The 26,230-nt window shown below is 42.5% G+C and overlaps 1 protein-coding gene across 1 annotated transcript in view; it reads left to right on the top strand.

Moving 5' to 3' along the window:
* Positions 1-25,494, top strand: part of PCNX2 (pecanex 2) — a 293,389-nt gene extending 267,895 nt beyond the window's left edge. Inside the window, exons 33-34 of the mRNA XM_060242977.1 lie at positions 21,227-21,687; positions 24,335-25,494. Coding sequence (XP_060098960.1) covers positions 21,227-21,687; positions 24,335-24,508 — 635 coding nt within the window. The 3' untranslated portion in view covers positions 24,509-25,494. The remainder of the gene's footprint in view (positions 1-21,226; positions 21,688-24,334) is intronic.
* Positions 25,495-26,230: the final 736 nt, after the last annotated feature.

Genomic DNA, 26,230 nt, shown 5'->3' with positions numbered 1-26,230 from the left:
TTCACCCAGTTTGTGGAGATCCTCTTTGGTGATTCAGGCTTGGGTGGGTTTATATTCAGACTCAGATTTATATTCAGCCTTTGAACCTCTCTATCACCAGAGGGAAAGCTGGGGGGCCCTTGGCCCAATGCAAGGCACCAGCGTAGCTCTAGGCTCCAGACCTCCAGCATGCACCTTACAGTTGCTCTGGCATGCCTAGGCACAGGAAGGTTTACTGGGGGTGGGGGGTTGTAGCTAAATGAAGTTCAGCTCTAACGAAGCAAATCACACCGAAGCTGGGAGTGGAGACTGGGAGAAGGTCAGCCACCGTGACTGGAGTTTACAGATGGTCCCTGCCTGGTGAGAGCATGCTTTAAAAGAAGGCTGTGTGTTTGCAATTCAGCTGAACCCTCAATGTTGCGCCATGGCAAGTAAAACTCTCTTGCAGTTTGCACTAAAAGGGTGTTTGCATATTCAGAATACCAATTTGCAAGTAAGGTGTGTTTCTGCAGGAAGGGAGGGTCCCTGCAATCCTTCAGAACTGGGAAGGGAAAAGGAGGGGAAAACGTTTCTTTCTGCTGAAAGTAACACAAAACCCAAAGCGACAAAGGGAAATGGAGTGGGGTGAAAATACAATCCCCCCTTCCCACACCCACACTCACTCACTCCAAGCAGGGAGCTTCTGCTTCTGAAGAAAAACAGCATTGCAAATTCGCCTGGATCTTGAGCATTTACCGGCATATGGGCAGGTCATCGTAGGGTGGCCATAATGTCTGAAGGTCAGCCAGGGACACCTTTGGGGGGGGAAGGTAGGGGTGCGCGCGCGCCGCCGGAAACAGGAAGTGACGCCACTTCCGGTGACGGCGTGCCGCCGCCGGAAAAGGAAGTGACGTCACTTCCGGTGACATCATTTCCCCCACACCACCTGCCGGAAACAGGAAGTGACATCACTTCCTGTGGCATCATTTCCCCCGCGCCACCTGCCGGAAGCAGGAAGTGACATCACTTCCTGTGACATCATTTCCCCCAAATGACATCATTTCCCCCAAATGCCACTGCCGGAAACAGGAAGTGACTTCACAGCACTTCCTGTGACGTCCCCAAAAATCCCCCAAATATCACCGCCGGAAACACCAAGATTATTTATAGAGAGGGAAAGGGGGAAGTAAAGTTAAATGAAACTCTTTTTTTACTTTTTTCAAAGTGAGAAGACTAGAGAGAACGGGTTCCATGCTGAGAAGCCAGTCAGATTCCAGTGAGATTCCAGTGAGACTGTGCTGCATAATGCAGCCTATTTATTTTGTCCTGTTTGCTCTGTTGGCTCTATCTGCGCCACCTTCATCACTTTCGGGGTGTGGATCCCCCAGTGGGGTGGTCTCCTGACTCCCTCCACCGGCTGTTTCTGATAGCCCTGCGCCCCCTCTTTCATTTGATATGTGTCCCATGCGGGTGCCACCCTCCCGCCGGGAGATGCCGCAAAATGAGCCCCCTTGAGGCTTATGGCGGCAGGGCTTGGGGGAAGCGAGCTAGACTGCTGTTCTTTTGAGGGGTTATAGAGTGTTTCGAGCCCATCCCTGTGGCATCGGTCCCATCGTTGTGGGACCCAGGGGGCCGGCGCAGCGGCACGCCGAAGCAGCCTGTCACTAATAACACAGGTCGAGATGCAGGACAGGAACCCGGAAGTGACCGACAGGCTACGGGGTGGTTTGCCATTGCCTTCCTCAGTCATCTACACTTTCCCCCCAGCAAGCTGGGTACTCATTTTACCGACCTCGGAAGGATGGAAGGCTGAGTCAACCTGAAACAGGAGGTACATTCTCTTTTGGAGTTGTCTCCTCCCTACCATGACAATGAGCAGTGCCCCTGCTAAGGTGGCAACTGAATTTGCCAGGATTCAGTCTGAGGAATTGTGTGCTTGTGAGCACCCTTTGTCTACCTGAACCAGCTTCCGCTGGGATCGAACTCAGGTTGTGAGCAGAGGGCTCTGACTGCAGTACTGCAGCTTTACCACTCTGCGCCACTCAATTAATATGAGTAAGGCTATGTGCACGCATGCATGTGCACATGCACACACACACACACAGTATCTGTCGTAGGGACTGATCCCTTTTCATTAGAGGATGGTTGACTGACAATCACTTACCAGGAGTTGATGCATCTTTTTGATATCACTGTTAGGAAATTAATAATGATAATGTTCATTTATTCAATTGTGTTTCTCTATATAAAGCATACATTCAATGAGGCAACAAGAAACCCCCCATTGCAAGCATTTTCTATGAAAGCTTTGTTCCAGTTACTAGGAGCCAAGGAGCCCCCACCTTTTGTTCCTGACATTTGAAGATTAACTATGAAACAAAAACCACCAGTATAACACCTGGCCTATAAAACCAACCACAAACACAGGAGCATCTGGCTTATGCTAGTTTCCTGTGACTTGTGGTTAAGCGTTTCCTCTTAAAAGTTTATTAATAGCTTGCTGAACATATGTTGCCTATTGCTTCTTTATAGATTTTAGCTCTATATAATTTTAGATAAATATAAATGCTTTTTATTCATTTTAAGGCTTGCTAAGAAACAAGGCAGAATCAATATTTAGCATGGTAAATGAATAACTAGCAGAGACGGCAAAGGATCGCTCCTCTGACTTATTAAAACTGTGTACCTATCTCTCTGCTGGCAATTTCCGGTGTTTGTCAGTATGGCTTGCAGCAAGGCGTTTCCTTTTGGTCTCATAGCAACGTAGAAAGGAGAGCTGAAGATTTGTTTTAATTGCTTTCTATTCACTATGAGTTAAGTTTAAAATGTATTAAGTAAAAGGCATTTTTAGAATCTTAGTAAGCCAAATCAGTATGATTTTAACAAATAGGCATTAGGGCAAGTATTAGTTGTAGAGTTATATCAGGTTTAGAACTTTGAATTTAATAAAATAAAACAAAGGGAAAATGATGCTGTAGGATGTTTACCTTATATGGTTGTAGGATGTTTGTATTTGATATGGTCATAACCTGAGCCAGCGGACGTAGAAGCCAGACTGTGAACTCTGATTGGCTGTTTGCCACAGAGGGAGGCAGGGATTTATGACGTCGGGGATCTATATATGCTCAGGTTTGACCATGAGTTAGCCAGAGGGAGACAGCCATCCAAACTTGACCTCCCTCTCCACTTTTGCAAAAGTGAAAATTAAAACTGTTTCTCTGAACAACGTCTCGGCCTAGTCATTGGAATCTGGAAGAAGGAGGTTTTCCTCCAAAAACCGGTTGACAATTTTCTGGTGTCAGAAGTGGGATATAGAAGCCCCTTTTGGGGTTGGGCCTCTGGTCCATTGGAGAGCAGGGCGAACACTCCTCTCCTGTGATTTTGGAGGGATCCCCGGCCGAGTTTGGCTGCCAACTCACTGTTTGAGGCGTGGCACTCTGCTCCCCAAGAACCCACAACGAGACGTTCAGCTGAAAACAGCCCACCGGAGGAGTCTGCTGTGTGGAACCGGTGAGTAGAAAATAAAATTGGGTAGAGAAAATTAAAATTAGTTTTGGGTATTGAGGCTTGTTTGTTGGTGTGAATGGTGTGCGTGTGAATGGGATGGAAACTAAGACGTCAAAGGTGAAAAAGGAAAAGGTACCAAGGTTGGTGGGAAATTCCGTTGGGGACGCCCAGATCACTGGAAAGGAATGGCCAGGGTCAGGAGATTTCCGGAGACTGCCGATGGAAAGGCTGATCTCCCACTAGGATGGGGTCTCTACAGGGTATGAGACAAAGGAGCAGGAGCCCAGTGGGGGTTCCTGAGAAACTCCGCCAGATGTATGATAGAGATATTGCCTGCATCAGGAGCAGGAGCCCAGCCCTGCAGTGGGCAAGGGGGCACTTTACATTTGTTATGGGTGTACTTCATAGGGAAGAGAACTGATATCCCCCCCATTTAAAGGCAATTAGACAAGAAGAAACCTATGAAAGTTACACCCGTAAAGGACAGAATGTCTATCCACCCTTGATCCTCTACTCTATGTCATCCCCACTGCTCCCCCTCCTTATCAGCACGGCCAGGTACGATGAGATCTGAAAAAGGGTCAGACAGGCCTGGTGGGAAGGGACTCGGTGCCCCTGGTGAGAGGAGGGAATGGAAAAAGCAGCGACGGGGGGACATAGAGGAGGATTCACAGAAGGTACTCCTCCAGCAAGTTGGAGAGAGAGATGAATAAATTAAATACAACACTTAAAATTGTACCCCCAAAAACAAGAAAAAAAAGAGGATTTAAAATTTAGACAAAGAAACAGAGGATTCATTGAGGCAGGTCCCAATAAATGAGGGAAGGTAAAGAATTACTTTCTGCCTGCGGCTTTCTAACAGTGCTTGGACGACGGAGAAGGGAAGGAATTGGTCCCTTCTGCCGGCGGACCTTAGTCGGTTCCGCATGCAGCCAGTACATTAGGGTACTTGGTGCATTCGAAAAAGGTTTAGGGAAATTGTGTGTTTAATTTGTTTTGTTTGTCAGGTTAACCATACTAGAATTATAGTCTGAGGGGACGCCCTTGATGACATAATTAATTGTACTGCTGCTATTATTATATTGCTGCTGTAATTGTATTGCTGCTATATATATATATATTTGGTAAAAGAATTTTAGAGCTCTGGTATTGAAAATTTAGAGATTTGCATCAGGACGTTTTTGTTAATATAACCTGTCTGGTGTGCCTGATGTATATATGACATTCTATATCGAACCAATGATGGATCTGTCAGTGCTGCGTTCCCCGTCTGCTTTAACATGGTGGGCTGGGACCGCAGAGAAGTGAGTGAATAGGATCCTGTATATGTGAACCCTACCTTATTTTTAAGTTTTAGTTGTCTTATGTGTTAACTTGATTATAATAGGAGAGTTCGGGTACATGACCACTCTCCTCTTTATAATAGGAGAGTTCGGGTACATGACCACTCTCCAGGGATTTCTTTTTATAATAGGAGAGTTCGGGTACATAACCACTCTCCAGGGATTTCTTTTTATAATAGGAGAGTTCGGGTACATGACCACTCTCCAGGGAGATTGCCTAGGCTCCCGCACATGTTCTCCTCTTTCTCCTTTATTTTTTTTTTTGTTTTTTTGTTTGTTTCTTGTTTTAGTCGCTTTGTCGGTTTGCCATAAAGACAATATAGCCGTATGCATTCCCCACCGGACTTCCAGAGGGAGGACCAGCCTCATTGGAGCCCTCGCCGGAGATTCAAAATGTTGGTTGCCCCCTGGGTCCACACTCCAGGTTTGCTGACCCTTTGTTGGCGCACCCCTGGACACCATGCCTACATTGTTTCCCTGTGGAAAGGGGAGCAAGGAGAGGCGACCGCTTGGTTGGTAAAAGGTCAAAATAGGAGATTGGATGAAAACTTGGGGAGATTGGATGAAAACTTGGGACCCCGCCGCCCCCGGTGGTGTTTCCTGAGGAAAATTGGGGACGACCCCCCACTGGTTTGGAGAATAAAGAATCGAACTGCTATTCCAGGAGGATTCCCGGTGGAACCGCTTCCCTGGGTAGGGCCACCACTAAGAATCTGAAGGGGCCGGTTGCCATTGTTACCAGGTTCCCCCACCCCTATACGATCCCCTCTGAGAGGCTTCCAATTGACAGGACCATAAAATCTGTTTTACATAATGTAAGATATTTCTTTTGTGTAATGTTCCCATTTATGTTTTAAAGTGCTTCCTGAGGAAGAATGGGGAATATCAAGCAGCGTCCACCAGCTGTAAGATCCCGAAGTGTAGGATCCCGAAGTGTATTATGGAAGAAGAAATTTGTAGTTGTCTCCTTTGTGTTTGTAATTATAATTGTTATCATTGTAATGGCTGCCAAAGAAACGCGGCCATGCTCGCCACACCCTTTTCTTGGTAAAACTGCCTGTCCACAATACTGGATTGGGTATCATGGGAAATGTTATTATATGTCTAACACTGAAAAGGATTGGAATAGTAGTGAAGCTGAATGTTCCACATTTGATGCCACGTTGGCCCTGATTGATTCGCTGGAAGATATGCATTTTCTAGTGAATCTGACTCGCCCCGTGCATCATTGGATTGGCCTCTCCAAACAGACAGGCCTAATGTGGAAATGGCAAGTTTGATGATCAGTTTCTTGTGCGAGGAGATAATGCGTGTGCCTATTTAGATGACACTGGAGTGAGTAGTACCAGATGTTCTCTGGAAAAGAACTTCCTTTGTAGCCAGCCAGATGCCTGTGCTGGAAGCAAAAGGAGAAATTAAGATCAGAACAGTCAAATGATTCACATTGCTAAAAGCAGCAAGGTCATGTAAAGACTGTTCTAGATAATGTGAAATATGTCTGTGAAATTGAGTAAATTTGCCTTCACTCAGAAAAGGGGAAGTGCGGGCGGGTTTATCTTTTGTGTTTGAAATAAAATTGTCCTGTTTAGGTCATGATGATCCGGCGACCGTGCAGTACTTGAACTTGCACATGGGTGTGTAGTTTAAGTGGGTATATAATTGCCGGATGTATCATCACTGAATAAGTATTTCTTGGACAAGGCACCTTTAGTTGAGGTGCCTCTGGGAATTAGATATTGAGATATGGATTGCGGAGTTGCTTTGGTCCCTGCTACCTAACGGTATGGAAAATGTATGGGGAAATCAAAGTTGCTCTGAGGGTTGTTCCCTTTCATTTTTGCAATGAACTTCTACGGAAGCGTAGATCAATTTAGTGTAGAATTAGAGCGAGTATTAAAGGGAAAGGTTTGGAGGCCATTGGTACTTAGAACAGTTCCTGAAGGGTTCCTGCTATCACTGTGTTCACCTGGGAAATATAGTAGATCCTATAGTGGGCCTGGCAGCCAAGGAGAGTGGACTGACTCCTGCCAATTTGAGGAAAAGGGACCGGTCGAGACTGTGTAAATGTTTGGATTGACCCCTTTGGAGTTTGGCAGGAGGCAGCTTAACCCCGAGGTCCCGGCATTTGTCCCCATTGAAAGTCAAAACATCTTCTTGGCCAGTTCCCCTCCTTTATCTTATGACCAGTCTCTTGGTCTAGCCTTCACTGCCACTATTTTTGCAGCCATCAGATTTGGCTCAACTAACTTGCCTAAATAAGTTTCTTCTTGTGCAGTTTATTGAAAGTGGTACTAGACAAGACAATCGGGAAATATAAGAGAGAATGGCATCATCCCCTTCACTATCAGAGACCCAGAGTGACGAATGCCTTGACTGGAGTAAGGACCCAAAAGGAGGCTGGTCCCCTGAAGTTGGTTGTAGGGGGCGAGCCGAAGAAGCAGTGGTTCCAGCCGAATACGACCCCGGAGAGAAGAACACTTTCGAAGGTACCTACAATCTCGAGATCAAGGGAAAGAAACGGTTCGAGACGTTTAGAAAGTTAAATGAAGCCCTAGAGTTTCAAGAAGCCTGGAAAAACCTCCAAAGAAGGAAGAGGACCTCGAGGGGTCGAGGTAGGGCTAGGCGGCCACCATTACCACGTGACGAGTGCAGCTTTTGCCACGGAAGGGGCCATTGGATCCGTGCCTGCCCACACGCCCCTCCCCAAGTCCGAGGGAGAGGAAGAGGCCAAAGAGGAAGGGCGAGTGACAACTACTGGTGTGAGAGTCGAGAACCTAGAGTCATGAAAGTGGCTACGGAAGGGGATCTCGACCCCTACATGTGGAACCACACGGCTGGAATCGAGGTCTCACTTAGTGTAATTGAGGAGACCCCAGAGGAAAACAACCATGGAGAAGAACCAACCCCGAACCTCATGTGAGTCCATAAAAGCCTCTCCGGGAAGAAGTAACGCCTTCTGCTCTGATAAACCTCGAAAGTCCCAATTACAAATACTCCAATGTGATGCCACAAAGAGGGGACCCTCTTTGAAGCAACTTTACTTCGCTTTGTTTGCTGTTTGGTATTTAAAATAATGTGTTTCTCTCCTAGTAGAAGGTGGAAAGATCCCTGGGAGAGTTGAGTGACAAAAATTGTATCAGAAAGCTAGTTTTAGCCTGACGAGATTGTCCAGAGTTTTGTTCAAAAGGCCGTGCCTCCTGAAAGAAGAAAAACCCAGTTTCTAAAATGAAAGATTATATGCTATCTTGACTTGTTTTGAACTTGTGCTGTTTTATTTGTGTAGTTTTAATCAAAGTTTCCTAGATAAATTTTGCAGGTGCAGTTTTTCTCGGATCTGGACTGAGCACCAACCTCTGGACCTCACTCACCGGCAGTAGTGAGGTTCCACAGGCAACTCCCTCTGGAGTCCGTGCTTACCGGAAATAGCAGGATTCCACAGGCAATCAAGACGCCCCACAGGAGCTGATTGTTTTACGCTCGGGAGAAGAAATCCCTTGAATAATAACCAGCGAGTTGAGCTAAGGAATCCATGATCGGATCAGTTCCAGGCTCAAGGACTGGAGTAATGAAATGGTGCAGCTCTTGGGCCAGGGGCAGACCTGTTCAATGGTTGCCAGAATTATTCCCAGAGATGTTTTCTTAAGTATTGGTTAATGACAATGTGTGATTTCTTGTAGAAAAGGCTACCAGACCCCTAGTAAAATGGAAATCCACTTGAGTGCGGAAGGAAGGAAATGTGAATAAATGAAGAGTTTATAAAAATAAAAGGGGGGATTGTTAGGAAATTAATAATGATAATGTTCATTTATTCAATTGTGTTTCTCTATATAAAGCATACATTCAATGAGGCAACAAGAAACCCCCCATTGCAAGCATTTTCTATGAAAGCTTTGTTCCAGTTACTAGGAGCCAAGGAGCCCCCACCTTTTGTTCCTGACATTTGAAGATTAACTATGAAACAAAAACCACCAGTATAACACCTGGCCTATAAAACCAACCACAAACACAGGAGCATCTGGCTTATGCTAGTTTCCTGTGACTTGTGGTTAAGCGTTTCCTCTTAAAAGTTTATTAATAGCTTGCTGAACATATGTTGCCTATTGCTTCTTTATAGATTTTAGCTCTATATAATTTTAGATAAATATAAATGCTTTTTATTCATTTTAAGGCTTGCTAAGAAACAAGGCAGAATCAATATTTAGCATGGTAAATGAATAACTAGCAGAGACGGCAAAGGATCGCTCCTCTGACTTATTAAAACTGTGTACCTATCTCTCTGCTGGCAATTTCCGGTGTTTGTCAGTATGGCTTGCAGCAAGGCGTTTCCTTTTGGTCTCATAGCAACGTAGAAAGGAGAGCTGAAGATTTGTTTTAATTGCTTTCTATTCACTATGAGTTAAGTTTAAAATGTATTAAGTAAAAGGCATTTTTAGAATCTTAGTAAGCCAAATCAGTATGATTTTAACAAATAGGCATTAGGGCAAGTATTAGTTGTAGAGTTATATCAGGTTTAGAACTTTGAATTTAATAAAATAAAACAAAGGGAAAATGATGCTGTAGGATGTTTACCTTATATGGTTGTAGGATGTTTGTATTTGATATGGTCATAACCTGAGCCAGCGGACGTAGAAGCCAGACTGTGAACTCTGATTGGCTGTTTGCCACAGAGGGAGGCAGGGATTTATGACGTCGGGGATCTATATATGCTCAGGTTTGACCATGAGTTAGCCAGAGGGAGACAGCCATCCAAACTTGACCTCCCTCTCCACTTTTGCAAAAGTGAAAATTAAAACTGTTTCTCTGAACAACGTCTCGGCCTAGTCATTGGAATCTGGAAGAAGGAGGTTTTCCTCCAAAAACCGGTTGACATCACCACACACCTAGTATTTTGCCACTACTGATGATAAAAGCCACAAGGTGAGGAGATTGACCTACAGCTTAATATTATGTCCCTTAATTCACATCTATGACTTTGAATGATTTAAAGGTTATGTTCTTAATGGGATTTGCATTTTAATAAGGTGAAATTATTCCCACAGCCTTTCAATAACCAGTATTACATGGATTATTAAATTAAAGTGTGAGGTAGTTTCTCCTTCACTAGTACTGTAAGTAAATGCTCTATGTGCAAGAATTCCTTCTCAAAACACCAGGGAGGATTTCTATTGCTGTTAACTATCTAAAAATCTACTGCCCCAGCCAGGTACTCTCAACTTTCCATTCATGTAAATAAATGTAAAGTCTCGATCTGCATCAGCCTGTCACAATCTTGTCATAGCAGTGGCTTTACAAGCTGATCCAGGATGGTGTAATAGAGAACCACTGATGCATGGCTACACTAGTGTAGCAGTGTGTAAGTGCTTCTCTGTTACAGCTGCCTCATATCAACATCTGGAGCAAAGTGGTTGCATGGCACAGAATTAAAAACCGGTAGGATGGAAGTGATGCTTGGGCTATACTTACAATGCATATGACTTAAAATTAACAGCAACTGTTTAGCCATATGACTGCAACTCAAAGATGGACTTAATTTGTACAGGATAACATTTCATCTGCTTGTTGTCTTTTCATCCTCTCTTTCCTCTAAGAGCTCTAGATAACACGCATAGGGTTTTTGCACTTCCAGCCTGACTGCTGAGAACTGAAATTTTACTCTTGAAGAATCAAAACTTGCTGTTCATGTGCCAAGAAATCAAAGACGATTCGCGGAGCTCAGAGAAAGCCCATAAACACACGTTACAAGTTTTCTTGTCAAATGAACAATAATGAATGTAATGGAAGGTAGGTAGGTGGGTAGATAGATAGACATTCCCTCGATGATTTATAATGCGCTAAATATGAGTAATAAGAGACAAGTGTATAACCTGTATCAATGTTGTTTTCAACCCATTATATAAAACCATCAGGTAGAGGCAGCCAGCAGGATATATTTATTCTCTTATGGAGAGGCAAGTATTTGTCAGTATATCCAGTCTACAGGCCACAGCTAGATCTAGATGATCTAAATGACAGCTGAACAAGCTGGCATTGCTCCAGGTTGCATCAGCCAAGATGATGTAATGGGGTTGTGCTTAGTGACTCAGCACTAAGCTGATTGGGTACTGAATTGTATAAATGTACTATATGCCTGTGCTGAGTGTGGTGTGTGTATAGTGGATGTGTTAGCAGAGCACTTTGTCAGTCTGTATAAATATTGTAAATAAACCTTGTATATAGTTAGCTTAACAGCAACTGTGTACAGTCTTCCTTCTGCAAGTCTCGAGAAGACCCCACACTAAGCGCAAACAGTATTTGCTCATGGAGATGCTTTACATTTTCTGGGCTTGTGTGCTTAGTGCCTGAACAAATCATGTGGAAGAAAAAAATAGTCAAACAATTCTGCAATTAAATGACTCACTGCTTAGTTGATTTCTTCCTAACACTGCCAGTGAACTCTGAAAGGAATCATGGCTTCTCTTCAGCTATAAGGACAGTAGATAAAGAGGGGAATCAAGCCATGAGGGTTTCTAAAATAGGTTAGCTCAGTGGCTGCCAATATCAGTTCCCCATACTCATAGGTATTTATTATGAGGGCCAGTGTAATTCTGCTTAATCTTATTTTGTTGCAATTTTATAAGAAGAAATGGGAATGTTCACATGGCCAAATCCGAGGGAAGAGAATCCTATACTCTTCTGCTGCCACGCATGCATGCGTGCATACACACACACACACACACACAATATCTACCTATGTTTCTCATGGTTAATTTTGAGCAAACCAGTATGCAGGTGCATGTAAAATCAGATTGTTAATCTTTACTCGGATCAAAGTTTACCTTGGGTACAGAGTAATGTATTTTTAATCCAATATTTGCAGTTCTGCTAATCCTGAAAAAAATCAGTCATGTTCAAGCCCCATTAATAGGGAGGTTCAGTTTAACTGGAGCAGTGCAAGGTAAAGCTTTATCTGGTTCAAAACCAAGAGGCCACTCTTAATAAGGCTGCAATCTTGGAAACAAATCTCTTTTGTTATTACAGAGATTATTGGACTGGGTGATCTCTGAAAAGATTATAGGTCCTGAACAAGCGGGCTTTGTTAGTGGAAGGTCTACAATAGCTACAATAGCTTAGTTTTATATCATTTAGCCAGGAAATATGCATCAACTCTGACAAGCAATTTACATGTAGCTTTTATGGATCTCCAGGCAGTTTTTGATTCAATCCCAAGGAGGCTGTTTGTGGGAGAAATTAGGGAACTCTTCAGTTGACCAAAGATTGTTATGGTTAATTGAGAAAATGATTCTTCTTTGACTTGGGTTCACTGTAGTTTGGAAGGCTAATTGTCCTTTTTTATTTTACAGAAGGGTGTTCAGCCAAGATGCCTACCAGTTCCACTATAAGTATATTTATAAATGATATGGCATCTTTTTAAAAGACACCGCTACCAATATCAAAAGTTATATTCTTAGCACAGTAGCAGATTGAGGAAAGGGTTAAAAAGAAAATGGTAAAATGCAATTTCTCTGTCCCTCTTTCTATGCATATCCTAGCAGATGTTAAATATAAGGCAGGCTCCTTAGCTTAGAAAGTTACCAATGATCTACAAGGTTACCATGACCTTGAAGCTCCCTTCAGATATGCAGGCCAGCATGTGACAATGGCTGCCTTCTCCAGACCTCAGTTAAGAGTTCTGCCTGCTTTGATGGAATCAGCACCAAAATAGGAGGTTGTAAACTTCCTCCTTGCTCCCAAGAGTTTTATCATCCCTCTTTCTCCTCCCCCTGATCATGTCAGGTGAAAGAAACTTACCTGAAGTCCCCAAGAGATTTTTATGGAAGCCTTCCTAGTACCTTTGTTCCTCCAAATTTCTGTTGCCCGCTGGGAGGTGGGGTGATCATATCATTGTCCATGGTTAGACCTATTATCATTTCTAAAAGGGTGGCAAATGTGTGGCTGGAAATTAACTCCTCCCCCCCGCCTGTTCTCAGCCAAAAGAAAAACTTTCTAAAAGCCAATGACTCACTTTTTTTCTTAGATAAGAGAAAAAGACAGCTTTTTTTGTAACTATAGAATAAGTGTTAACTTTGTAATTTTACTTATATTTGTCACAGAGAAAATCAGAAGCCACTTCTTTATGTTCTTTATATCTTTTTTCCCTTATCTTTTTTCTGTTTTGTATTCCTAGTTTCTCTTTAATATCTGTTGTTAGTTTTTATCTTTTGGTTTAAAAATTCTCCAAAAATATTTTTGTTCAGTTTAAACCTGCAAAGAAAAATGCATTTTTCCACAAAGGGCTTTTTGTAATACAGAAGGATTGTCAATCAAGCAAGAATAATCTAAAGTGATGGAGAAATCTAAAGATAATCACCCAGAGAAGTAAAATTTGAAAGCCAGTTTGGTGTAGTGGTTAAGTGCACGGAATCTTATCTGGGAGAAACAGGTTTGATTCCCCACTCCTCCACATGCACCTACTGGAATGACCTTTGGTCAACATAACTCTGTCAGAAGCTGTTCAACTCAAGAGCAGTGTCTGTCAGAACTCTCTCAGTCCAGCCTACCTCACAGGGGAGGGAAAGGGAAAGGAGATTGTAAACTGCTCTGAGACTACTTCAGGTAGTGATGGGCGGAGTATAAATCCAATCTCTTCTTCTCCTTCAGTGGGGGAAAGCCATCCATGGATTGGTTAGGTCATGCGTCCACTTGCTCGGATAAGGCTATGCAAATTTGTTTATTGTGTGGTTGCTATAGAAGTGGCTTGGGCTGACCCTCTCCAGTTTCGTATAGCCCTGCACTCAGTAGGCAGCTTGAGCTCCAGCTCTATGCATACGCAGATCATGTCAAGACAGTGTGCGTTTGCAATAAAAAAGGCCAGAATAGAACTTATAGCCATATCGCCTCACAGCTTCACACCCTTGCCAGCCCAAAGTTAAAGGACTGTCTGTATCATATAAAAAATGCCATTCAACATCTGCAGGCCATAGGCGCCATAGAAGAGGTTCCTACAGACCAGCACTTCAGGGGCATCTACTTGGTCCTATTCATGATCCCCAAGAAATCCGGGGACTGGAGGGCAGTGTTGAACCTGAGAGGCCTCAACAAGTGGCTGAAACAAAAGGTGCTTCAGCAAGGGGACTACCTGAGATCTATGGACCACAAGGAGGCCTAGCTGCATATAGTGGTACACCCAGATTCCAGACAATTCTTGCATTTCTATTTCCAAGGGCACCACTTTCAGTACAAGGCCTTGCCATTTGACCTGTCATCAGCACCCAGGGTATTCACCAAGGTGATGGTGACCCTGGTAGCGGCCCTGCATTGGGAGGGGATACACATGTATCCGTATTCAGACAATGTTCTGATAAGGGCAGCAAACCCCAAAGCAGCCATGTGCAATACGCAGAGGGTGGCAGCCTTTCTGCAGGTGCACAGGTTCCTAATCAACAAGAACAAAAGTCACCTGCATGTCCCACGCCATGGTTTTCTTACCTGAAGAGAAGCAACGGAAAATACAGGACCTGGTGTTGAGTATCAGGGCCCAGCTGCAAACGGACTTAATGCGCCTGGCAGTGATACAAGGTCTAATGATCACAACCATAGACCTGATCCTGTGGACAAGGTTTCACACCAGGTCCTTACAGTGGGCACTTCTCCCCTTCCAGAGGGACATCTCACAGCGAAAGCACAAGTTTATAACTCTTACAGATGCAACCAAAAGGGATCTGGCCTGGTGGACATTCTGAGAGAACTTGAGCAAGGGGATTTGCTTCCTGCAACCTTGGCAGATAGTCATTACAACAGATGCCAGCAAGAGAGGATGGGAGGCCCACTGCAATCATCAGGTAGCTCAAGACAGGTGGTCCCCGAGGGAGTCAACGCACAGTATCAACTGGCTGGAGTTGAGAGCGATCAGACTAGCTCTGGTGGCCTTCAGACAGAGGTTGCGCAGTCAACATGTCTTAGTGCTCACCAACAACATGATTACCAAGGCACACATAAATTGAAAAGGGGGCACCAGGTCGAAGGCACTGTTCCGGGAGGTTCAAACATTACTGTTCTGGGCAGAAAAGAATGTGGCAAGCCTAAAAGCAGAATTCTCAAAGGACTCAGGCAGATTGGCTCAGCAGAGAGGACCTGGACCCAGGGGAATGGGCACTGAACAGAGAGGTCTTCGAGTTGATCTCCAAGAAGTTTGGAAGACCAGTAATGGACCTCTTAGCAAACTCAAAGAACCATCAGGTGGACAGGTTTCTGACCAGTTTTCATGAGCCAGGAGCAGAAGGGACGGACGCCCTAACATACCCCTGGCCAGATGGCCTACTATATGCCTTTCCTCCACCAGCTCTAATAAGTCAGATGCTCAACATAATAAGGAGGGAGGGAGCACTAGTTATATTCGTAGCACCTCACTGGCCAAGAAGGCCTTGGTTTTCCAACATAGTGCAGATGGCATGGGCAAGACCGTAGACGCTACCAATTAGACCAGATCTGCTTCACCAGGGTCCCATCACACACCCAGACCCAGCATGGCTGCAGCTAACAGCCTGGAAATTGAGAGGTCAGAACTAGTGAAACTGGGGCTCCCAGTGAATATAGTCAAGATCATACTACAGTCTAGGAGACCAGCAACAAGACGAATCTACAACCATACATGGTCAATGTTCACAAACTCGGCCTCAAACAAGGGGCTGGACCCATGTAAGCCAACATACGAGGACATTATCCTTTTTCTATTTGAAGGCTGGAAGAAGGGGCTACGGCCCAACACGCTAAAACGTCAGGTGGCAGCAATCCAAGCCTGCCTAGGACAGGGAAGACTCAAGCGTCTGTCCACAGACGGACATGTGAAGAGATTCCTACATGGTACATGTCAGTTGGCCCCACCAGTCCAACACAGGTTTCCCACATGGAGCCTCAATAATGCGTTACAGGCCTTATTGAGCCCCCATTCAAACCACTAAAATCAGTGGAGCTTCATTTCCTATCATGGAAGGTGACCTTCCTTGTGGCCATTACCTCGGCAAGGAGAATCTCCGAGTTGGCAGCCCTATCAGCTAAGAAGGAACTGTGCACATTTCAAAAGGAGTCTGTGATGCTGAGAACAGACCCATCATTCATTCCCAAAGTCAATTCCAGCCTTTGATTTTACCATCCTTCTGTCCGAAACCTAAGCATCCAAGAGAAAGAAGGTGGCACAAGCTAGATGCCCACAGAGCACTATGCATAGACCTCAGACGGACAGCCCCATTCAGGCAGACAGATGCCTTGTCTCCCATTGTGCCCCAAATCTGGGCAAGAAGACATCAAAATTCACTGTGGCATACTGGATAAAACAGTGCATCACCAAGGCCTACGAAGTACAAGGACTGCCAGCACCAGGCAGCATCAGCAGCCTTTTCCACATGAGCCACAGTAGAGGAAATATGCAGAGCAGCTACATAGACCTCATTCTCCACCTTCATCAAGCACTACAGAATGGACCAAGCAGCATCAGCATAGGCAGCTTTCGGCAGAAAAGTACTGCAACAGGTGCTTGAGACTTAAGGGGCAGACAGAAGAACTCACCCTGAGGAAGTAGCTTGGGTACAGCTAACTAATCCATGTATGGCTTCCCCCAACTGAAGGAGAACGAAGCATTGGACCTTCCTGAAGGTTCTTTCTCTTCAGTGGGGGAGAAGCCATTCACATTCCACCCAATGCAAGCAAATCTCAAAAGCTACCATTGGGGCAAGAGAAAGAGAACAATTGGTTGACAAGAAAACGAGAACAAGGGGTGAATTTTTTTTTAACAAAAGGGAAGCAATCAAGCCAAATCAAAGGAAGCGAAGAAGAAAAGAAATACTCTAATGATGAAACAGTAAAGTAAAGATTGAACAGCAAAACCATAGGTGACAGAGCTTGGACATTACTGGAGGGGGTCAGCCCAGGCCACTCCTATAGGAGCCACACAATTAATAAATTTTCAGAGAGAAAAAGTTTTTATTAAGAAAAGATTGCACATAACAGAAGAAAACATAAAACAAACACATAAATACAATCATACAAACAAACCACAAACTAACTACATACTACACACCTCAATACAGCACGCTATACATTCATAATCTAACATCTAACATCAAAAACAAATACCCAGTCATACACTGGGAGGCAGAGAGGATAAAAAAGCAAAAAAGAATCATAGTTACTCCAAACCAAAACCTTTACTTTTGACCCATTTATAAAAAGAGTCCCATTCCTCCTGACATTTTTGCAAATTACCATTTCTTAATCTCGTGGACATTAAATCAGATTCTGCAGCATCCAACAGCTTACTAATAAATTCGTCTCTAGTAGGGATTTTATCCTTCTTCCAGTACTTGGCATATAGTATTCTAGCAGTAGTAACTATGTACAGTAACAGTTTCAGCTTGGTCATGGGCAGGTTTTGTCTACAAATATTTAGAAGATACAGCTCCGGCACATGGTTGATTTGTATTTTTAAGATCTTTTGGGCCCAAATGTTAACTTGTGTCCAGTATTTTTTGGCATCTTTACATTGCCACCATATATGAAACAAGGACCCTTTAGCTTCTCGACACTTCCAACATTTGTTGGAATATGTAGGATAAATTTTGGCCAACCTGTCTGGTGTAAGGTACCATCTATATACCATTTTGTATAGATTTTCTTTAAAATCTGCTGGTTTCATTAATTTGAGGTTCTGTTTCCATAGTTTATCCCATTCTTCCAAGTCTATGTTATGGCCAAAGTCCTTCAACCAACGGATCCATGCTTCTTTTACAACTTCATCCTGCATTTTAATTTGCAGTAGCCAATCATACACTTTGGTAATTATTTTCTGTTTAGACTCTAAAATAAGATCTAGTTCAATTGGAGTCTTTGTAAAGCCCTTTTCCTTGTCTTTTCGAAATCTTGATTTGAGTTGACACTGAAGCCACCAACTTAATTTAGAGAGTTCTTCCTCAATCAATTCATTTTGGTCATTTAATAGGAAAGCATAATCTTGTGGGTTGTCCCAATTGTACAGATTTGGATGAGTCAAAGCCTCTATCAGGGATAACCACTTGGGAGTGTAAGTATATTGTACTTTGATTTCATTCCACGTCTTATATAGGGATCTTCTTATTTCATGTCTGAGAAAGCGACCAGTTTTTATGGGAGTATGATACCACAAATAGTTGTGCCAGCCTTCTCCCAGGCCGGCTCCTTCAATGGTCAATAATCTCTTGTTATCTAGTTTACACCAGGCCCTCAACCATGCAATACAACAAGCTTTGTAATACAGATTCCAATCTGGAAGAGCTAGTCCACCTCTGAGTTTAGTGTCTTGTAGAACTTTCAATTTTATTCTAGCCTTCTTGCCTTGCCAAAGAAACGTCGTGACCATGGAGTTGAGTTGTTGAAAGAAGGATTTAGGTAAGGTGATTGGAATTGTTTGAAACAAAGGTAGTAGAAGTGAAACAATTAACAAAGGAACAACAAGCAAGCTTGGAGGGCCCTATTTCAGTACAGGAAATTGTTGATGCAATCAGAAATCAAAAAAGCAACAAGACTCCAGGTCCGGACGGACTTCCAATCGAGTTTTTTAGAGCTTTTGAAGATTTATTACTGCTGCCCTTTAAGAGAGTAGTTGAGAATGTTTATAACACAGGTGAGATTCCAGACTCTTGGAAAGAAGCTTTAATTACACTTATTCATAAAGAAGGCACCGACTCATCAGAAATTAAAAATTACAGACCAATTTCACTTTTGAACAGTGACTATAAGATTTATGCAGCAATATTAGCAAATCGGTTGAAGAAAGTAATTGCTGGTTTAATTCATGAAGATCAAACTGGTTTTGTCCCTGGACGATTAATGAACCAGAACGTGAGGTTACTCCTGAATGTGATTGAATATTATAGGGACCATCCAGATAAAGAATTTGCTGCTATTCTAGTAGATGCTGAAAAAGCCTTTGATAACGTCAATTGGAACTTCATTAAGACGACATTGGCGGCGACTGGCTGTGGTGAAAAGTACTGCAGAATGGTTGAAGCGGTTTATTCGAAGCAAAGGTGAGCTTCAATGGAATAATGTCTGATCCAATAGAGATTGAACAAGGTACTAGACAAGGATGTCCGCTATCCCCTCTACTTTTTATTTTGACACTGGAACCGCTGATCAAGAAGATTAGAGAAGATGTGCAAATCCAAGGGACTAGAATAAATAATATAGAATTTAAGACTTTGGCGTTTGCAGATGACTTAGTATTCATTTTGGAGCAACCAACTTCCTCGATTGTATCTCTGAAGCAAAGGCTAAGAGAATTTGGAGCAGTATCTGGATTTAAATTGAACGTCTTTAAGACAAAAATTTTAACCAAAAACATGGAGAAAACTCAGGTTGAATTATTAGAGCATCTTTCAGGATTTAAGTATGAAAAAAAGACAAAGTACCTGGGAATTCAGATCACGAGCGATTTAAAGACTTTATATAGAGACAATTATGAAAAATTATTGAAAGAAATCCGTAAGGACTTAACGAATTGGAAAGACATTCAAATTTCGCTTCTAGGTAGAATTGCTACAATAAAAATGAATATTCTCCCGAGAATTAATAAATTTTCATAGCCCTATCAGAGGGAGTGGAGGCGTAACCTAACCAATCCATGGATGGCTTCTCCCCCACTGAAGAGAAAGAACCTTCAGGTAGATCCAGTGCTTCATTCTTCAATCTTCTTCTACTTGGCAAGTTAATGGGAAACCCAGAGAGTAAGTTACTCGGTTTTATTATTTAGGAGTTCACTTCCAAGCTAATTTGGTCCACTGGGCTTATATTAAGAATGCTCATAATATAACCTCAGTTGCAACTAAGGCTATAATATGGTTTTTACAGCAAAAGTGGCCAGTTTATCATTGCTGCTATTCCAATTTTGAATGCAAAAGTGGGTGGTCAGCTATCTACAGACCTCTGGTATGGATCAAGGCCTGCAGAGAGACATTCCCTTTTGTCAGTATTTTTGCAGAAAATCACAGGGATACAAGTTATGCGGCTGATGTCTCTTTAAGGGCACAGACTCAGGCTTGCTATCTCTGGAAGCAGGGCATGGGTATTGGCCTTTGGACTTTGGAAATTTTTATTTGCCACAGAAGCTAATGGATGACTCCATTTATTAAAATCTGACTCCTGTGCTACCCCATAGAGAAAATTAATGGAGACTAGGCTCCAACTACTGGGTTTTAACAGTAGTGACTTGGAGATATTGGGAAGATCAGCCATATGCTCTGCAGTGAATAAACATCTGTATATCTTGGACTTTATCAGTACCATGAAGACAGCCTGTAAAATATGCTCCCCTTTATACTTGGGAATGCACCCCTTTATAGTCAGGATTGTATTACCATATTTTGATTTTTTAAAACTGTTCCTTGATATAAGAGAGCATATATGCTTGCAAGATTAAACTCTACCCTTTCTCAGGTAACATAAGGTCAAATACAAAGGACCTCATGCTGATCGAGTTTGTGACTGTGCTTCTGAGCAAATAGAAATTTTGTAATACTAGAAATTTTGGAGCATTGCTTACTGAAATGTAGTATTAGGGATTTGTGGGTCAAACCTCTTTTCTATGATAATGAGGGGTTGTTAGATAAAGTTAAGAAACTCTTAGCTGGCATGGATTTAGGATTTTTTGCTCACATAATTAAATTTAATGAACCTCAAGTGTGATAACTTTGGTTATTTACATTACTCTTTTTTATGTTCAAGGCTTGTAGGTAAATGAGCATTATCATTAAAGTAAAGGAAACATTTTAAATCATCTTCATTATCAGAATGGGCATGGACCTAAAAAAAGGCAGTTTGGAGTGGCCCATAAGCCAAATCCCAAACAGAACTGAACCAGCCCCACAAGAACCAAACCAGCAAGTTTGGGAGAAAGGGGGCAGGGATTGCTGTGGAAGGGACTTTTCTTCCACCTGTATCCTGGTGACAGTTCGCTGGGGCCAGAAAAAGCGGTGAGATCATTTGGAAAGAACTTTTTTTCCCCTGGCCATGGCTTGCCTGAACAGCCAAACTGGACAAAAGTCCAGTAAATGTTTGGGGAATGTACTTCTCAGAACATCCATTTCTGAGCTCTGAACCAGCCCAAGCTCAGGCTTGTGACCATTCCTAATCAGGATTGTATTAGAGAAAAAAACTGAGTGTTTCAGTACAAATTACACTTATAGTTAGGCTGCATGATGCAATGTACTACATATTATCAATGAGAATACAATATTTGTGGCCGTTCAGATTTTAAAACTCTTTCAGTTTTAATATACTCATTTCAAATTGCCATTGAATCAATATAGCATATGCTATTTTCTATTTTGTAATAATTGGATAGAGATAGTACATTTGAGGGGTATCACTAGAGCCATAACTCTCCCAAACAATTTTCTATTTCTCTCTTATAGGTCGAAGAAAATTTCGGAGTCAGTCTGTTCAGACACATGCTGCCTTAAGTCAAAGGCCCCCCCGCTCAAGTCATTCTGGCCCAATCATAGAAAGTCACCAGCCTTTCATCCAAACTTCAACCTCTGCCCAAGAAATAGCTCATGGTCTTTCTGGCAGCCAGCTCTCTTTCCACAATTCAGCAACCTCTGTGTTTTCACAAACTCCTGCCATCCCTGTTATGGGCCAGCTCAGTATCCAAGAGAGAGCTGGTGCAATGATCCGGTCTAGTTTGGCCTCTTCCACCAGTTCTACACTCAGCCTCTTGTTTGGCAAGAGAAGCTTTTCAAGTGCTTTGGTAATTTCTGGGCTTTCAGCTGCTGATGGAGGAAACACCACAGACACCCAGTCATCCAGCAGTGTTAACATTGCAATGGGCCCATCTGCTAGAGCAGCAAGCCGTACTATGCAGGAGAGCACACAGGTAAGACTGAATTACACTGATATAAAATGATTGCTATTGATTGACCCGCTCTATGGCTGTTCAGTAAATGATCCATTCTATAGGCCATACAAAGCTTTTTTGGGCTTTGTTAAAGTGCTCCAAAGTGATAAAACAATAGAGTGCTCCAAAGTGATAAAACAATAGAGATTCATACAAAGCACAATTTGGCTCACTTGGATATAATTTGTATTAATACTGCATTATTTAATATATCCAGATGGAAACAAAAACACTAAAATATTTTATGAGCATAATGGGTTGCTCAAAACTGTCATTTCAAGCAATACTTGAAATATATTAGCAAAACTGATATTACAAATCTGTTGTAGCTGCAGAGGCAAAAACAGTATTTGTGGCTGCCACAACTAAAGTAATGACATACATTTGGCAAATGGGAATGGGCTATGCAGCTCCTACCCTATCTTTCTGTAAAAAATAAAATTTTTGAAAACCACTTTAAGAGATAGAAATGATGCTTAAGAATCGTTACCAACTCTGTCTCTTTCCCTGACCCTGACTCTGTAGGAATTATAAAATAAAAAAGGGTAAAAGGACAAGTCCTCTTGTGGATCAAAAACTGGCTAATTAGTAGGAAACAGAGAGTGAGTATAAATGGGCAATTTTCTCAGTGGAGGGTGATAAGCAGTGGGGTGTTGCAGGGCTCAGTACTGGGTCCATTGCTTTTTAACTTGTTCATTAATGATTTGGAGTGGGGAGTAAGCAGTGAAGTGGCTAAGTTTGCGGATGACACTAAATTGTTCAGGGAGGTGAGAACCAGAGAGGATTGTGAGGAACTCCAAAGGGATCTGTCGAGGCTGGGTGAGTGGGTGTCAACATGGCAAATGAGGTTCAACGTGGCCAAGTGCAAGGAAATGCACATTGGGGCCAAAAATACTAACTATAAATACAAGTTGATGAGGTGTGAACTGGAGAAGATTGACCAAGAGAGAGATCTTGGGGTCGTGGTAGGTAACTTACTGAAAATGTCGAGGCAGTGTGCAACTGCAATAAAAAAGGCCAATGCTGTGCTGGGAATTATTAGGAAGGGAATTGAAAACAAATCAGCCAGTATCATAATGCCCCTGTATAAATCGCTGGTGCAGTCTCATTTGGAATACTGTGTATTCCAGACCTTTAATCATTCTAGTTGCCCTTTTCTGGACTTTTTCTTGAATATTATAGCATTGGAAAAAGTCCAGAAAAGGGCAACTAGAATGATTAAAGGGTTGGAACACTTTCCCTATGAAGAAAGGTTAAAACGCTTGGGGCTCTTTAGCTTGGGGAAATGTCAACTGAGGGGTGACATGATAGAGGTTTACAAGATTATGCATGGGATAGAGAAGGTAGAGAAAGAAGTACTTTTCTCCCTTTCTCACAATAGGAGAACAATTTCACTCAATGAAATTGCTGAACAGTTGGGTTAGAATGGATAAAAGGAAGTACTTCACCCAAAGGGTGATTAACACATGGAATTCACTGCCACAGGAGGTGGTGGCAGCTATAAGCATAGACAGCTTCAAGAGGGAACTGGATAAACATATGGAGCAGAGGTCCATCAGTGACTATTAGCCACAGCATATTGTTGGAACTCTCTGTCTGGGGCAAGTGATGTACTGTATTCTTGTTGCTTGGGAGGGGCAACGGTGTGAGGGCTTCTAGCGTCCTGGCCCCACTGATGGACCTCCTGATGGCACTTGGGATTTTTGGCCACTATGTGACACAGAGTGTTGGACTGATTGGCCTGATCCAACATGGCTTCTCTTATGTTCTTAATAATGCTATGTAGCACAAATAGCATGCACAGATTCCTAAACTCTTAGTTGTGATAGGCAACCCCCAACACACATGCCAAACAGCAACACTCTGTCCCCCAGCATTTTGCTCAGCCTTCAGGGCCAGTTTGTCACTCAATAAATTGAGGCCATTAGCTGAAGTCCTCAGAACACCATTGGGTGCTTCCAGTATGTCTGACCAAGCAAAACCTTCATTTTCCCCACCTTCTTTTGTGCCCCACCAGCAGTGTTCCCTCTAAGCTGAGTTAGTGTGAGCTAGCTCAGTTTTTTTAGCCTCCAGCTCACACATATTTGTCTTAGTTCAGGGAAGATGGCCCCAGAACAATCTAATTTATTCAGAAGCCAAATAACTCGTTCACAACTTTAATGTCAGTAGCTCACAAAGCAGAATTTTTGCTCACAAGACTCCACAGCTTAAAGCAAGCATTGGCCACCAATATCTTGATAGGTGCACATTGTGGGAGTTTTGGTACATGGACCAGAAATCTTTGCCAGTATCCAAAGTGCTCTTTGTGAAAGCCTAAAGCATCAGGCATGCTGTCTACTGAACACATGAAGCTGCCCTTCACCAAGTTAGATCATTAGTCTGTCTAGGTCAGAACTGTCAACTGGCAGCAGCTGGCAGCACAAAGCAAATGTTCTACCACTGCAGCCTCTTGCATTCTATTGTATGTAATGCCAGAAGATTGCCTAATTTTCAGGGAGCATGCCCTGTGGTGGGAATTGGGAGGGCACTTGAAAAACCCTCTGCAAGGTCATTGGATCCCGGCACTTATCCTGAAATACCTGTTTTGAAGACATGCTGTAACTATCCCAATTTCTCTTCTTTCAAGCAGTTGTCTGAGACTAATGAAGCAATGGATGCTACTGAATCCAGACAGCGAAGGGAGCTGGAAGCTACACATGCTCTTCTGATGAGCCACACATTGGAATGCAGAAGAGCCAGCCAAGAGGACATGGCACTGGAAGACACAGGTTCTCAACATAGTCTATCAGAAGAGCAATAAAGATGGCCCAAGGAGTAGTGCTCTGCACAACTGACATCAAAACACAACTAATCTCCTGGAGAAAGTTAAATTATTTCAAATAAAACTTTAAAGGATTTTATGAACTCTTCATCAAAAACAGTCGTTAGTGAAGAAGCTTACAGATGTGGAAAGAGAAGATCCTAGAATTAGCATTTAGAGCTGTCCAACAAGGCAGTGCAACTTCATCTCAGGTTCTTGAAAATTCAAATGTGATATGAGAAAAAAGAAAACTGTTCTTGATGTTCTGAAAGAAGTGCTGACGGTCTTAGGATGGAATTTGGAAATAGTTTTTTAAAGAGAAAGAAAAATCAAATACGTAGAAAGATTGAAAGCAACAGAAAATCTGAATGCAGCTCAGTGAAAAAGCACACCGACATCTGTCTCTTGCCATAACGAAATAGATGATTGCATGCTAAATAACTGGCATTTTATAAATAATGCATCAGAAAGGATTGTTTTTAATTGAAGCGATGAATATGTAATAGAAAAAAATTGTACACTCTAAGATTAGTATGCTAAATCTTTTAAAAAAAAACTCAAAAGGAAAGCTTCATTCTTCTGTTTGTTTGAAGTGTTATGCAGCTGGCAATTCTGTATAGCAACATTAATCCAGAAGGTGGTCCATTGCATGCAGCCATATTGAAACAGTTTATGAAAATGTGAGGTTCACCATTGCCATGAACCAAATATAGCAAATGCATGAAAAGTCTTCACATAGGGGAGGGCAGGATATAAACATAATAAATTTAAAAAAAAATCAATAGCCAATGGTGCTCCTTATTTTGCAAATAAAGTAGTTTTCTTGAAAATGTACTTAATGCATAACCTTGCACTTCTGTTGGGCTGACAGAAATCCATGCCTATTTCTGAAGCCAAGAGACTTAACAAAACTGTCATGTACTATATTATCTCTCACATTCACACAGATGTCCACTCTTTTGTAATTAAAACTTTACAAGAACCAATGTATGTCTGTATATTTGTTCTTTCTATTATAGGGAACAATCCTCACTTCACTGTCTGAAGAATTCCTATAAAAAACAAAACAAACTAAAAACTCAGTGCCTGACATTTTGGGGGAGGGAAGGTGGCTCAGTGGTAGAGCATCTGCTTGGGAAGCAGAAGGTCCCAGGTTCAATCCCTGGCATCTCCAAAAAAGGGTCCAGGCAAATAGGTGTGAAAAACCTCAGCTTGAGACCCTGGAGAGCCGCTGCCAGTCTGAGAAGACAATACTGACTTTGATGGACCATAGGCCTGATTCAGTATAAGGCAGCTTCATATGTTCAATATGTTCATATGACGTCTGCCAAGCTTACAAAGCATTCTAGAACTTTGTTTCACTTCTATTTTGTCTGACTCAAGAAATGCTTTTAATATATCTGATTTTCCCCTCGTTTTCTTATTTCTGTGAAAGCAATGTAGCTAAGAAATGTTTCCTACTCTAACCTAAATTTTTGCTTCAGCTGACATTTATTCTCTGTCTTGGGGCAAATATTTATGAATGGATTTAAAATGCCACCCTGTATTGGATCAATGGTGTTCAGGCCAAGATTCTGTACATAAAAATGATCCATCATTAATCAGACAGCAGCTGCCTGAGACAAGCACACATGTTTACATAAAAGTATGCAACACTGTTCATGTGATGATTGTTGCTGTCACACAAGCAAATGTCCTCCAGTGCTGTATAGATCATTGTTT

Source organism: Heteronotia binoei, chromosome 1 (assembly GCF_032191835.1).
Source record: "Heteronotia binoei isolate CCM8104 ecotype False Entrance Well chromosome 1, APGP_CSIRO_Hbin_v1, whole genome shotgun sequence".
Taxonomy (NCBI): Eukaryota; Metazoa; Chordata; class Lepidosauria; order Squamata; family Gekkonidae; genus Heteronotia; species Heteronotia binoei.
The sequence above is the reverse complement of the archived record's forward strand: the minus strand, read 5'-3'. Positions and strand labels throughout refer to the sequence as shown.